General features: G+C 47.8%; 2 protein-coding genes across 2 annotated transcripts in view; both read right to left on the bottom strand.

Annotated features, from left to right (window-relative positions):
- The window catches only part of LOC114546103 (zinc finger protein 721-like), a 1,066,380-nt gene that overhangs the window by 820,698 nt on the left and 230,682 nt on the right, over window positions 1-15,000 (bottom strand). The gene's annotated exons all lie outside the window — the stretch shown is intronic.
- The window catches only part of LOC114574040 (ephrin type-B receptor 4-like), a 24,617-nt gene that overhangs the window by 2,797 nt on the left and 6,820 nt on the right, over window positions 1-15,000 (bottom strand). The window contains 13 exon segments of the mRNA XM_028606327.1: window positions 1,681-1,830; window positions 1,832-1,869; window positions 3,335-3,434; window positions 3,526-3,575; window positions 4,130-4,198; window positions 4,482-4,628; window positions 5,187-5,434; window positions 9,951-10,064; window positions 10,160-10,215; window positions 11,023-11,119; window positions 11,762-11,927; window positions 12,085-12,212; window positions 12,552-12,756. Of these exon segments, the coding sequence (XP_028462128.1) occupies window positions 1,681-1,830; window positions 1,832-1,869; window positions 3,335-3,434; window positions 3,526-3,575; window positions 4,130-4,198; window positions 4,482-4,628; window positions 5,187-5,434; window positions 9,951-10,064; window positions 10,160-10,215; window positions 11,023-11,119; window positions 11,762-11,927; window positions 12,085-12,212; window positions 12,552-12,756 (1,568 nt within the window).

Below are 15,000 nucleotides of genomic sequence, written 5' to 3'. Positions count from 1 at the left end.
GGGTGAGAGTGAGACAGAGAGAGATAGAGGGAGAGAGAAAGACAGAAAGAGGGAAAAAGAGACAGAGAGAGACAGAGAGAGAGAGAGAGAGACAGAGAGAGAGGGTGAGAGAGAGAGAGGGTGAGAGTGAGACAGAGAGAGAGAGAGAGAGAGTGAGACAGAGAGAGAGAGTGAGACAGAGAGAGAGAGACAGAGAGAGAGGTAAACCTCTATATATGGGCGCACGCTCTACCACCTGAGCTAACCGGGCGCCCAATAACCAGGAGACTATCCCGTTAACAGACCCAGAGGACTCCTCCGGTAACCGGGAGACTATCCATCTTAACAGACCCAGAGGACTCCTCTGGTAACCGGGAGACTATCCCCTTTACAGACCCAGAGACCTCCTCCGGTAACCGGGAGACTATACCCTTAACAGACCCAGAGGACTCCTCCGGTAACCGGGAGACTATACCCTTAACAGACCCAGAGATCTCCTCCGGTAACCGGGAGACTATCCCCTTAACAGACCCAGAGGACTCCTCCGGTAACCGGGAGACTATACCCTTAACAGACCCAGAGACCTCCTCCGGTAACCGGGAGACTATACCCTTAACAGACCCAGAGACCTCCTCCGGTAACCGGGAGACTATCTCCTTAACAGACCTAGAGATCTCCTCCGGTAACCGGGAGACTATCCCCTTAACAGACCCAGAGATCTCCTCCGGTAACCGGGAGACTATCCCCTTAACAGACCCAGAGATCTCCTCCGGTAACCGGGAGACTATCCCTTTAACAGACCCAGAGGACTCCTCCGGTAACCTGAAGACTATCCCGTTAACAGACCCAGAGGATTCCTCCGGTAACCGCGAGACTATCCCGTTAACAGACCCAGAGGACTCCTCCGGTAACCGGGAGACTATACCCTTAACAGACCCAGAGACCTCCTCCGGTAACCGGGAGACTATACCCTTAACAGACCCAGAGACCTCCTCCGGTAACCGGGAGACTATACCCTTAACAGACCCTGAGATCTCCTCCGGTAACCGGGAGACTATCCCCTTAACAGACCCAGAGGACTCCTCCGGTAACCGGGAGACTATACCCTTAACAGACCCAGAGACCTCCTCCGGTAACCGGGAGACTATACCCTTAACAGACCCAGAGACCTCCTCCGATAACCGGGAGACTATCCCCTTAACAGACCTAGAGATCTCCTCCGGTAACCGGGAGACTATCCCCTTAACAGACCCAGCGATCTCCTCCGGTAACCGGGAGACTATCCACCTTAACAGACCCAGAGGACTCCTCCGGTAACCTGAAGACTATCCCGTTAACAGACCCAGAGGACTCCTCCGGTAACCTGAAGACTATCCCGTTAACAGACCCAGAGGATTCCTCCGGTAACCGCGAGACTATCCCGTTAACAGACCCAGAGGACTCCTCTGGTAACCGGGAGACTATACCGTTAACAGACCCAGAGATCTCCTCCAGTAACCAGGTCCACTGGACCAGGTGTATGACTCTACTGGACCAGGTGGGTGACTCTACTGGACCAGGTCTACTGGACCAGGTGTGTGACTCTACTGGACCAGGTCTACTGGACCAGGTGGGTGACTCTACTGGACCAGGTCTACTGGACCAGGTGTATGACTCTACTGGACCAGGTCTACTGGACCAGGACCAGGTGTGTGACCTCACCTTCGTCCCTCGGCCAGCGTGACCTTCAGGGAGGCGGGGTTTCTGATCAGCCTATCCAGCGCTGCCACCACGTCGCAAAACCTCGGCCGATTGGCTCGTTCCTTCTGCCAGCAGTCCAGCATCAGAGAGTGGAGGGAGGAGGGGCAGTCTGGGGGGCAGCCGGTAGTCCTGCTCAATGGCATTAATCACCTGGGGGAGGGACAGACAGGTTAGAGAGGGAGACAGGTAGTCCTGCTCGATGGCATTAATCACCTGGGGGAGGGACAGACAGGTTAGAGAGGGAGACAGGTGGTCCTGCTCGATGGCATTAATCACCTGGGGGAGGGACAGACAGGTTAGAGAGGGAGACAGGTGGTCCTGCTCGATGGCATTAATCACCTGGGGGAGGGAGAGACAGGTTAGAGAGGGAGGCAGGTAGTCCTGCTCTATGGCATTAATCACCTGGGGGAAAGACAGACAGGTTAGAGAGGGAGACAGGTTAGAGAGGGACAGACAGGTTAGAGAGGGAGACAGGTAGTTCTGCTCAATGGCATTAATCACCTGGGGGAGGGACAGATAGGTTAGAGAGGGAGACAGGTAGTCCTGCTCAATGGCATTCATCACCTGGGGGAGGGACAGACAGGTTAGAGAGGGAGGCAGACAGGTTAGAGAGGGAGACAGGTAGTCCTGCTCAATGGCATTCATCACCTGGGGGAGGGACAGACAGGTTAGAGAGGGAGGCAGGTAGTCCTGCTCTATGGCATTAATCACCTAGGGGAGAGACAGACAGGTTAGAGAGGGAGACAGGTTAGAGAGGGACAGACAGGTTAGAGAGGGAGACAGGTAGTCCTGCTCTATGGCATTAATCACCTGGGGGAGGGACAGACAGGTTAGAGAGGGAGACAGACAGGTTAGAGAGGGAGAAAGGTAGTCCTGCTCAATGGCATTTATCACCTGGGGGAGGGACAGACAGGTTAGAGAGGGAGACAGACAGGTTAGAGAGGGAGGCAGACAGGTTAGAGAGGGAGACAGGTAGTCCTGCTCAATGGCATTCATCACCTGGGGGAGAGACAGACAGGTTAGAAAGGGAGGCAGACAGGTTAGAGAGGGAGACAGGTAGTCCTGCTCAATGGCATTCATCACCTGGGGGAGGGACAGACAGGTTAGAGAGGGAGACAGACAGGTTAGAGAGGGAGAAAGGTAGTCCTGCTCAATGGCATTTATCACCTGGGGGAGGGACAGACAGGTTAGAGAGGGAGACAGACAGGTTAGAGAGGGAGGCAGACAGGTTAGAGAGGGAGACAGGTAGTCCTGCTCAATGGCATTCATCACCTGGGGGAGAGACAGACAGGTTAGAGAGGGAGAAAGGAAGTCCTGCTCAATGGCATTCATCACCTGGGGGAGGGACAGACAGGTTAGAGAGGGAGGCAGACAGGTTAGAGAGGGAGACAGGTTAGAGAGAGAGACAGGTTAGAGAGAGAGACAGGTTAGAGTTTACTACAGTAATCTGATTACTTACATCCTGGTTACTCATGTCCCAGTATAGTTACTGCAGTAATCTGATTACTTACATCCTGGTTACTCATGTCCCAGTATAGTTACTGCAGTAATCTGATTACTTACATCCTGGTTACTCATGTCCCAGTATAGTTACTATAGTAATCTGATTACTTACATCCTGGTTACTCATGTCCCAGTATGGCCTCTCTCCGTATGACATCACCTCCCACATGACGATGCCGTAACTCCAGGCGTCGCTGGCCGAGGTGAACTTCCTGAAAGTCCCGAAAAATCATCGGTTACTACGGCAACAACCCAAATACTCCACACGTGTCATCAGAGGTACAAGCGGCTCTACGGACTCACCGATAGGCTATGGCCTCGGGCGCCGTCCAGCGAATAGGAATCTTCCCGCCCTGAGAACCAGATAGGATGTTAGTCTTTCAAAGTAAAAGCATGGAGGGCTGAACACGCTGGTGGTTAGTCTTTCAAAGTAAAAGCATGGAGGGCTGAACACGCTGGAGGTTAGTCTTTCAAAATAAAAGCACGGAGGGCTGAACACACTGAGGTTAGTCTTTCTAAATAAAAGCATGGATGGCTGAACACACTGGTTAGTCTTTCAAAGTAAAAGCATGGAGCAGTGAACACTGAGGTTAGTCTTTCAAAATAAAAGCATGGAGGGGTGAACATGCTGGAGGTTAGTCTTTCAAAATAAAAGCACGGAGGGCTGAACACGCTGAGGTTAGCCTTTCAAAGTAAAAGCATGGAGGGCTGAACACACTGGAGGTTAGTCTTTCAGAGTAAAATCATGGAGGGCTGAACACACTGGAGGTTAGTCTTTCAGAGTAAAATCATGGAGGGGTGAACATGCTGAGGTTAGTCTTTCAAAGTAAAAATCATGGAGGGGTGAACATGCTGAGGTTAGCCTTTCAAAATAAAAGCATGGAGGGCTGAGGGTCATGTGACTCACCAGAGAGCTGGTGTACGTCGGGTCGGAGGAGTTCTCAGTCAGAAACCTGCTGAGACCAAAATCTGAAACCTGAAAACACAACACAGCTGTTAGAGAGAGAGACAGGCAGACAGACACACAGGTCAGAGAGACTGGCAGACAGACAGGTAGAGAGACAGGTAGAGAGACAGACATGCAGACAGATAGAGAGACAAACAGACAGACAGAGAGAGAGACAGACAGACAGGTACAGAAACAGATAGAGAGACAGACAGACAGACAAGACAGTCAGACAGACAGTCAGACAGCTAGAGACAGATAGAGAGACAGACAGAGACAGACAGTCAGTCAGACAGACAGCAGCCTGTCTCACCTTGCAGACCAGGTTGGAGTTGACCAGGATGTTTCTGGCTGCGAGGTCTCGGTGGACGAAGCTCATCTCTGAGAGGTACTTCATCCCCGCGGCGATGCCGCGCAGCATCCCCACCAGCTGGATGGGGGTGAACTGCCCGTCGTTCATCTGGAGGGGGAGACAGGCAGGGGGGACAGATAGGCAGGGGGGGGAGAGACAGGGAGACAGGGGACAGAGACAGGCAAACAGTTAGCCTTTAATTACTTTTAAGAAAGTTGGAATACTTTGAGGAAAAAAAGGTCAAAATATGTTGTAGAAGTTTGTGAGTAAAAGAAGTTGGCAGAGAGTGAGACAGGTGGACAGTGAGACAGGTCTGACCCTGAGGAAGCTGTCCAGAGAGACAGGTAGAGAGTGAGACAGGCAGGCAGTGAGACAGACCCTGAGGAAGCTGTCCAGAGCTCCGTTCTCCATGTACTCGGTGAGGATTATGACGGGACAGGAGGTGGTGATGACAGAGAGAGAGAGAGAGACAGGCAGAGAGTGAGACAGGCAGGCAGTGAGACAGGCAGGCAGTGAGACAGGCCCTGAGGAAGCTGTCCAGAGCTCCGTTCTCCATGTACTCTGTGAGGATCATGACGGGACAGGAGGTGGTGATGACAGAGAGAGAGAGAGACAGGCAGAGAGTGAGACAGGCAGGCAGTGAGACAGGCAGGCAGTGAGACAGACCCTGAGGAAGCTGTCCAGAGCTCCGTTCTCCATGTACTCAGTGAGGATCATGACGGGACAGGAGGTGGTGATGACCCCCTCCAGGTGGATGATGTTGGGGTGCTGGAACTGGCCCATGATGGACGCCTCCGACAGGAAGTCCCGCCTCTGCTTCTCCGTGTAGCCGCCCTTCAGCGTCTTGATCGCCACGTAGTTCTCCCTCCGGCCCGGCACGCGCAGCCGGCCACGGCACACCTCGCCAAACTCACCTAAAACACGCCGAAAAACACCAGAATCAGATATATACCGCCTAAACTCACCTAAACAAACCATATGGTCAGATATATACCGCCTAAACTCACCTAAACACACCATATAGTCAGATATATTCTGCCTAAACTCACCTAAACACACCATATAGTCAGATATATTCTGCCTAAACTCACCTAAACAAACCATATAGTCAGATATATACCGCCTAAACTCACCTAAACAAACCATATAGTCAGATATATTCTGCCTAAACTCACCTAAACACACCATATGGTCAGATATATACCGCCTAAACTCACCTAAACACACCATATAGTCAGATATATTCTGCCTAAACTCACCTAAACAAACCATATAGTCAGATATATACCGCCTAAACTCACCTAAACACACCATATAGTCAGATATATTCTGCCTAAACTCACCTAAACAAACCATATGGTCAGATATATACCGCCTAAACTCACCTAAACACACCATATAGTCAGATATATTCTGCCTAAACTCACCTAAACACACCATATAGTCAGATATATTCTGCCTAAACTCACCTAAACACACCATATGGTCAGATATATACCGCCTAAACTCACCATATGATCAGATATATACCGCCTAAACACACCATATAGTCAGATATAAACCACCTAAACACACCTAATCACACCATATGGTCAGATATATACTGCCTAAACTTACCTAAACACACCTAATCACACCATATAGTCAGATATGTAGCGCCTAAACTCACCCAAACACACCATATGTTCAGATATATACCGCCTAAACTCACCCAAACACACCATATGGTCAGATATATACCGCCTAAACTCACCTAATCACACCATATAGTCAGATATATTCTGCCTAAACTCACCCAAACACACCATATGCTCAGATATATACCGCCTAAACTCACCTAAACTCACCATATAGTCAGATATATACCGACTAAACTCACCTAATCACACCATATAGTCAGATATATTCTGCCTAAACTCACCTAAACACACCATATAGTCAGATATATTCTGCCTAAACTCACCTAAACACACCATATGGTCAGATATATACCGCCTAAACTCACCATATGATCAGATATATACCGCCTAAACACACCATATAGTCAGATATAAACCACCTAAACACACCTAATCACACCATATGGTCAGATATATACTGCCTAAACTTACCTAAACACACCTAATCACACCATATAGTCAGATATATACCGCCTAAACTCACCTAAACACACCATATAGTCAGATATATACCGCCTAAACTCACCTAAACACACCATATAGTCAGATATATTCTGCCTAAACTCACCTAAACACACCATATAGTCAGATATATTCTGCCTAAACTCACCTAAACACACCATATAGTCAGATATATTCTGCCTAAACTCACCTAAACACACCATATGGTCAGATATATACCGCCTAAACTCACCATATGATCAGATATAAACCACCTAAACACACCTAATCACACCATATGGTCAGATATATACTGCCTAAACTTACCTAAACACACCTAATCACACCATATAGTCAGATATGTAGCGCCTAAACTCACCCAAACACACCATATGGTCAGATATATACCGCCTAAACTCACCTAAACTCACCCAAACACACCATATGGTCAGATATATACCGCCTAAACTCACCTAATCACACCATATAGTCAGATATGTAGCGCCTAAACTCACCCAAACACACCCTATGCTCAGATATATACCGCCTAAACTCACCATATAGTCAGATATATACCGACTAAACTCACCTAATCACACCATATGGTCAGATATATACCGCCTAAACTTACCTAAACACACCATATGGTCAGATATATACCGCCTAAACTCACCTAAACACACCATATGGTCAGATATATACCGCCTAAACTCACCTAAACACACCATATGGTCAGATATATACCGCCTAAACTCACCTAAACTCACCTAATCACACCATACGGTCAGATATATACCGCCTAAACTCACCTAAACTCACCTAATCACACCATATGGTCAGATATATTCCGCCTAAACTCACCTAAACACACCATATGGTCAGATATATACCACCTAAACTCACCTAAACTCACCTAATCACACCATACGGTCAGATATATACCGCCTAAACTCACCTAAACTCACCTAATCACACCATATGGTCAGATATATACCGCCTAAACTCACCTAAACTCACCTAAACACACCATATGGTCAGATATATACCGCCTAAACTCACCTAAACACACCATATGGTCAGATATATACCGCCTAAACTCACCTAAACACACCATATGGTCAGATATATACCGCCTAAACTCACCTAAACACACCATATGGTCAGATATATACCGCCTAAACTCACCTAAACACACCATATGGTCAGATATATACCGCCTAAACTCACCTAAACACACCATATGGTCAGATATATACCGCCTAAACTCACCTAAACACACCATATGGTCAGATATATACCGCCTAAACTCACCTAAACACACCATATGGTCAGATATATACCGCCTAAACTCACCTAAACACACCATATGGTCAGATATATACCGTCTAAACTCACCTAAACACACCATATGGTCAGATATATACCGCCTAAACTAGGGCTGCACGATATTGAATTTCATCGTCTGCATGGCGATGTGCGCGATAGTCACATCGCAGGATGTTGCGATGTTTCTGCTGTGTAGAAAAGTACCGTAAGCTTAGCTGCCACGGACACAGTGATGCTAATACTTTTCCATGGGTAGTCTGTTTTATGTATGCCGCAAAGAAGAACTAAATCACCCGATTAACGCCACGTAATCCCGACATCTCCCGGCCATTTTTCCCCGCAGAAAGCTGCTATACCAGCCAGGCTAAAGCTAACATAGTTAGCCTAAAGAAACAAGGCGTCTGTCCCAACTAACGTTATGGTTCGGAGCTGCGACGCCTGAAACGTACCACTAATCTACAGCAGGCTCTGCATGCACAGCAAACAAACAATCATGATCAATTTAAATCAATTTATCAAACAACCAAAGCAGGCCCCCGCTAGTCGACCACAACCTGAAATTTAGAGGAAGCAACATGCATGCATTATTAATATCATTCACTTTAGCCTGGGTCGATATTATATGAATACAGTGGTGTCATGTCAGTCAACCAGTGTATTTCTTCCTAATTTCCCTCTCCAAAATCACTTCAGAAGTTGTGGTTGTTGTAAAGCATTAAATAAAATTTCCATTTTCATTTTTATTTTCTTTGTAGATGCATAAATCCCCTACAAAATCACCCCAGTAGTTGAGAATTATTTAGTATTTCTAAATAGGGATATTTATGTCCTCTTGTAAAAATTTGTCTTTTTTTCATATATATATCGCAAAAAAAAAAAAGATATCGCAATGTAAAATATTTCCAATATCGTGCAGGCCTAGTCTAAACTCACCTAAAAACACCTAAACTCACCATATAGTTAGGTATATACCGCCTAAACTCTGAATGCTTTCTCACTGTGTGATAACACTGGGAGGTGTACTGTTCCTTTAAGGCTCATTAGCACATACCAACATGTCTACACCTGTGTGTGTGTCTGTGTGTGAGGGTCTGTGTGTGTGTGTGTGTGTGTGTGTGTGTGTGGGTCTGTGTGTGTGTGTGTGTGTGTCTGTGTGTGTGTGTGTGTGTGTGTGTGTGTGTGTGTGTGTGTGTGTGTGTGTGTGCGCGTGTGTGACCCTTGTTTCCACATTAACTTAAGTATCCAGTTACATCTCCCTAATGTCATCGCCAGAGACTACTACTGTTACACACACACACACACACACACACACGCAAAGACATACACGCACACACACACACGCAAAGACACACACACACACACACACGCAAAGACATACACGCACACACACACACGCAAAGACATACACGCACAGACACACACGCAAAGACATACACGCGCATACACGCGCACGAACACACACACACACACACACGCGCACGCAAAGACATTCACGCACAGACACAGACACAGACACACACACACACACACATACACGCACACACACAGACACACACACACACACACAGAAACACAAACACATACACACACACACAGTGTCTACTTGTAATAAAAGAGGAGAACCGATCAATGTTTTCACTACTTCCTCAGACCGTCCTTCCAAAATAAAAGCCTCTCTAAGTGTCAGACCATCTTTCAAACTATTGCTCTGCTCAAACAGTAGTAATAGATTACCTGAGAGTAATCTGAGAACCAGTAGTAATAGATTACCTGAGAGTAATCTGAGAACCAGTAGTAATAGATTACCTGAGAGTAATAGATTACCTGCTCCGATCACCTCCTCTATCTTGACGAAGGAGGCCTCTATCTCCTCAGTAATAGATTACCTGAGAGTAATAGATTACCTGCTCCGATCACCTCCTCTATCTTGACGAAGGAGGCCTCTATCTCCTCAGTAATAGATTACCTGAGAGTAATAGATTACCTGCTCCGATCACCTCCTCTATCTTGACGAAGGAGGCCTCTATCTCCTTGGCGAACTCCCTGACGGCCTCGTTGGGGTCCTCGTAGGTGAACGGGTCGATGTACACCTTCATCGCTACGGCAACAACAAGACGACACCATCATCATCATCATCATCATCACCACACACTGACACTGAGAATGAAACGACGTGATTGGCTGAAAACTCACTCTGTCCCATCTGGTAGTGTCCACTCTTATCGCTCGTCTCAGAGTCCTTCGCTCTCCTGCTGAGGGACAGACAGGCAGGCAGACAGACAGGCAGACAGACAGGCAGGCAGACAGACAGACAGACAGGCAGGCAGACAGACAGACAGGCAGGCAGGCAGACAGACAGACAGACAGACAGAGACAAAAGTTAGAATATTTGGTGTAAAAGGTTGGAACAGTCAGGCAGGTCTTTAGTTTTTCAGCAGCTGCAAGATTCTTTATTTCCCAAGAGACACACACACACACACACACACACACACACACACACACACACACACACACACACACACACACACACACACACACTCCTGTCTCTCAGGAATGTCATTATCTCCAAATCTTCTCAGTGTCCAGTTTCACCGTCTTTATATAGTTGACGTGTCCTGTCCTGCTCATTGTGTGTGTGTGTGTGTAACGGTGTGTATCTGTGTGTATCTGTGTGTGTATCTGTGTGTGTCTGTGTGTGTCTGTGAACCTGAGGTCAGTGTTTCATTGTTCTGCAGGGAGGGAGCATCCTGATCTCCCTCTCCCTCTCTCTCTCTCCCTCTCCCTCTCCCTCTCCCTCTCCCTCTCCCTCTCCCTCTCTCTCTCTCTATATTTTCAATTTCATGTTGCTTTATTGGCATGACAAAAAAAATACATCTGTGTTGCCAAAGCATAAGAACAAATATACATATAAAATGACAAGGCATAAATACATCTGATGTAATAAAAATAATAAAACTATATATATATATATATATATATATATATATATATATATATATATATTATAATTATGATATAAATGCAGATATTGCTCTCTCTCTCTCTCTCTCTCTCACCGGTAACAGTACACGGTGACAATCACCAAGGCGATGAGCAGCAGGATCCCCATGGTGGCCAGAACCCCCGTCAGCACCAGCTGAGAGTGACCAACACCTGCACAACAACATGTAGAAATATAAAGAGATACAGTCCTGAAATCACCATCACCAGACTCCATGTAAATAATCAGGACTTTTAGTGTGTATAGAGCCAGCATATCTCCACCAGACTCCATGTAAATAATCAGGACTTTTAGCGTGTATAGAGCCAGCATATCTCCACCAGACTCCATGTAAATAATCAGGACTTTTAGAGTGTATAGAGCCAGCATATCTCCACTAGACTCCATGTAAATAATCAGGACTTTTAGCATGTATAGAGCCAGCATGTCTCCACCAGACTCCATGTAAATAATCAGGACTTTTAGCATGTATAGAGCCAGAATATCTCCACATGTAAATGGGTGAATTAAGGGTTTATTTCAACCAAACCAGAGTGGTGATTGTTGGAACAGTGGAAAGATGAACCAAGACGGCTTTTGGTAGTTTTATTTAGTTTCTGTCCACTTTGAATGAAGTGTGTTTTACGACGCTAAAAGTCCTGATTATTTACATGGAGTCTGGTGGAGATTGGTGATGGTGATTTCGGGGCTGTTTCATGTTAAACTAGAAGGTGTATCTCTGTCACTCAGACACAGAAACAAAGATGGCAGACGGACAGACAGACAGGCAGGCAGACAGATAGAGAGAGGGTTACCGTCTGGCAGCGTGCTGAAGTTGCTCGGGGACATGAAGGACCCGTACCCGGCCTGGGACCGGGCCCGGACCTGGACCTGGTACCGCCGGGCCCGCTGCAGCCCCGTCAGCACCACCGAAGAAGACCTGCTGGACACGTACTGCCACTGGCCGGCCTCCTCACCATCCTGGGGGGCAGGGGGTCAGTTACATCACAGGGTTAGGGTCGGTGTGTGTGTGTGTGTGTGTGTGTGTGTGTGTGTGTGTGTGTGTGTGTGTGTGTGTGTGTGTGTGTGTGTGTGTGTGTGTGTGTGTGTGTGTGTGTGTGTGTGTGTGTGTGTGTACCTTGGGGCTGTAGCGGAGCTGGTAGTCCAGGATCTGGTGCTGGTTCTGGAGAACCGGAGCGCTCCACTCTAAAGACAGACTGGACTCTGTGGCTGCTGTCCTCCTCAGACCAGACACAGGGGGGGGAACTACACATAGACACACACACACACACACACACACACACACATGAAATAGTTAGCTTAAAGTGATGGCTAAATAGTTATTACTGTGTGTGTATATCTGTGTGTGTGTGTGTGTGTGTGTGTGTGTGTGTGTGTGTGTGTGTGTGTGTGTGTGTGTGTGTGTATATCTGTGTGTGTGTGTGTGTGTATATATCTGTGTGTGTGTGTGTGTGTGTATATCTGTGTGTGTGTGTGTGTGTGTGTGTGTGTGTGTGTGTGTATATCTGTGTGTGTGTGTGTGTGTGTGTGTGTGTGTATATCTGTGTGTGTGTGTGTGTGTGTGTGTGTGTGTGTGTGTGTTACCGTCTCTGCTGGTGGTGACGTTGACTGCGTCCGAGGCCGGCTCTGATTTGCTGAGAGCCGAGACTCCGTTCAGTGATTGGACGGTGAAGGTGTACCTGGTGCGTGGGCGGAGCCCCCACACCGCCACGCGGCGCTGAGTCAGCCCGCTCTGGGCCGGCCGGTACAGCACGCTGTCATCACACGGGGAACTGGAACCGGCCAATCCCTGCAGAGGAGACAGGAAGGGGGTGGAGTCAGCGGGGAGCAGACTTCGTTCAGTCCGTTTGGCCAGGTGTTGTTAAAACAAGCAGGCCGAGGGCCAATCAGAGGAGGGGACGTCCTTCATGGTACTATATAATATATTATATTACACCTGGCTGGACACGGCTTCACCTTCTCATCCTGACTATCTACACCTGGACATGGATTCACCTTCATCATCCTGGCTATCTACACCTGGACATGGCTTCACCTTCTCATCCTGACTATCTACACCTGGACATGGCTTCACCTTCTCATCCTGACTATCTACACCTGGACACGGCTTCACCTTCATCATCCTGGCTATCTACACCTGGACATGGCTTCACCTTCATCATCCTGACTATCTACACCTGGCTGGACACGGCTTCACCTTCTCATCCTGGCTATCTACACCTGGACATGGCTTCACCTTCATCATCCTGACTATCTACACCTGGACATGGCTTCACCTTCATCATCCTGGCTATCTACACCTGGACATGGCTTCACCTTCATCATCCTGGCTATCTACACCTGGACATGGCTTCACCTTCTCATCCTGACTATCACACTTCTTCATTCATCATCCTGGCTATCTACACCTGGACATGGATTCACCTTCATCATCCTGGCTATCTACACCTGGACATGGTTTCACCTTCTCATCCTGGCTATCTACACCTGGACATGGCTTCACCTTCATCATCCTGACTATCTACACCTGGACATGGCTTCATCTTCATCATCCTGGCTATCTACACCTGGACATGGCTTCACCTTCATCATCCTGGCTATCTACGCCTGGACATGGCTTCACCTTCATCATCCTGGCTATCTACACCTGGACATGGATTCACCTTCATCATCCTGGCTATCTACACCTGGACATGGCTTCACCTTCATCATCCTGGCTATCTACACATGGACATGGCTTCACCTTCTCATCCTGGCTATCTACACCTGGCTGGACGTGGCTTCACCTTCTCATCCTGGCTATCTACACCAGGACATGGCTTCACCTTCATCATCCTGACTATCTACACCTGGCTGGACATTGCTTCACCTTCATCATCCTGACTATATACACCTGGACATGGCTTCACCTTCTCATCCTGGCTATCTACACCAGGACATGGCTTCACCTTCATCATGCTGACTATCTACACCTGGCTGGACATTGCTTCACCTTCATCATCCTGGCTATCTACACCTGGACATGGCTTCACCTTCTCATCCTGGCTATCTACACCTGGACATGGCTTCACCTGCATCATCCTGACTATCTACACCTGGCTGGACATGGCTTCACCTTTATCATCCTGGCTATCTACACCTGGACATGGCTTCACCTTCACCATCCTGGCTATCTACACCTGGACATGGCTTCACCTTCATCATCCTGACTATCTTCACCTGGACATTGCTTCACCTTCTCCTCCTGGCTATCTACACCTGGACATGGCTTCACCATCTCATCCTGGCTATCTAAACCTGGCTGGACATGGCTTCACCTTCTCATCCTGGCTATCTACACCTGGACATGGCTTCACCTTCACCATCCTGGCTATCTACACCTGGACATGGCTTCACCTTCATCATCCTGACTATCTTCACCTGGACATTGCTTCACCTTCTCATCCTGGCTATCTACACCTGGACATGGCTTCACCTGCATCATCCTGACTATCTACACCTGGCTGGACATGGCTTCACCTTTATCATCCTGGCTATCTACACCTGGACATGGCTTCACCTTCACCATCCTGGCTATCTACACCTGGACATGGCTTCACCTTCATCATCCTGACTATCTTCACCTGGACATTGCTTCACCTTCTCCTCCTGGCTATCTACACCTGGACATGGCTTCACCATCTCATCCTGGCTATCTAAACCTGGCTGGACATGGCTTCACCTTCTCATCCTGGCTATCTACACCTGGACATGGCTTCATCTTCATCATCCTGACTATCTACACCTGGCTGGACATGGCTTCACCTTCATCATCCTGACTATCTACACCTGGACATGGCTTCACCTTCTCATCCTGACTATCTACACCTGGACATAGCTTCACCTTCATCATCCTGGCTATCTACACCTGGACATGGCTTCACCTTCATCATCCTGGCTATCTACACCTGGACATGGCTTCACCTTCATCATCCTGGCTATCTACACCTGGACATGGCTTCAACTTCTCATCCTGGCTATCTACACATGGACA

Source organism: Perca flavescens, chromosome 19, assembly GCF_004354835.1.
Source record: "Perca flavescens isolate YP-PL-M2 chromosome 19, PFLA_1.0, whole genome shotgun sequence".
NCBI lineage: Eukaryota > Metazoa > Chordata > Actinopteri > Perciformes > Percidae > Perca > Perca flavescens.
Note: the sequence above shows the minus strand (reverse complement) of the source record. Positions and strands in the feature narration are given on the sequence as shown.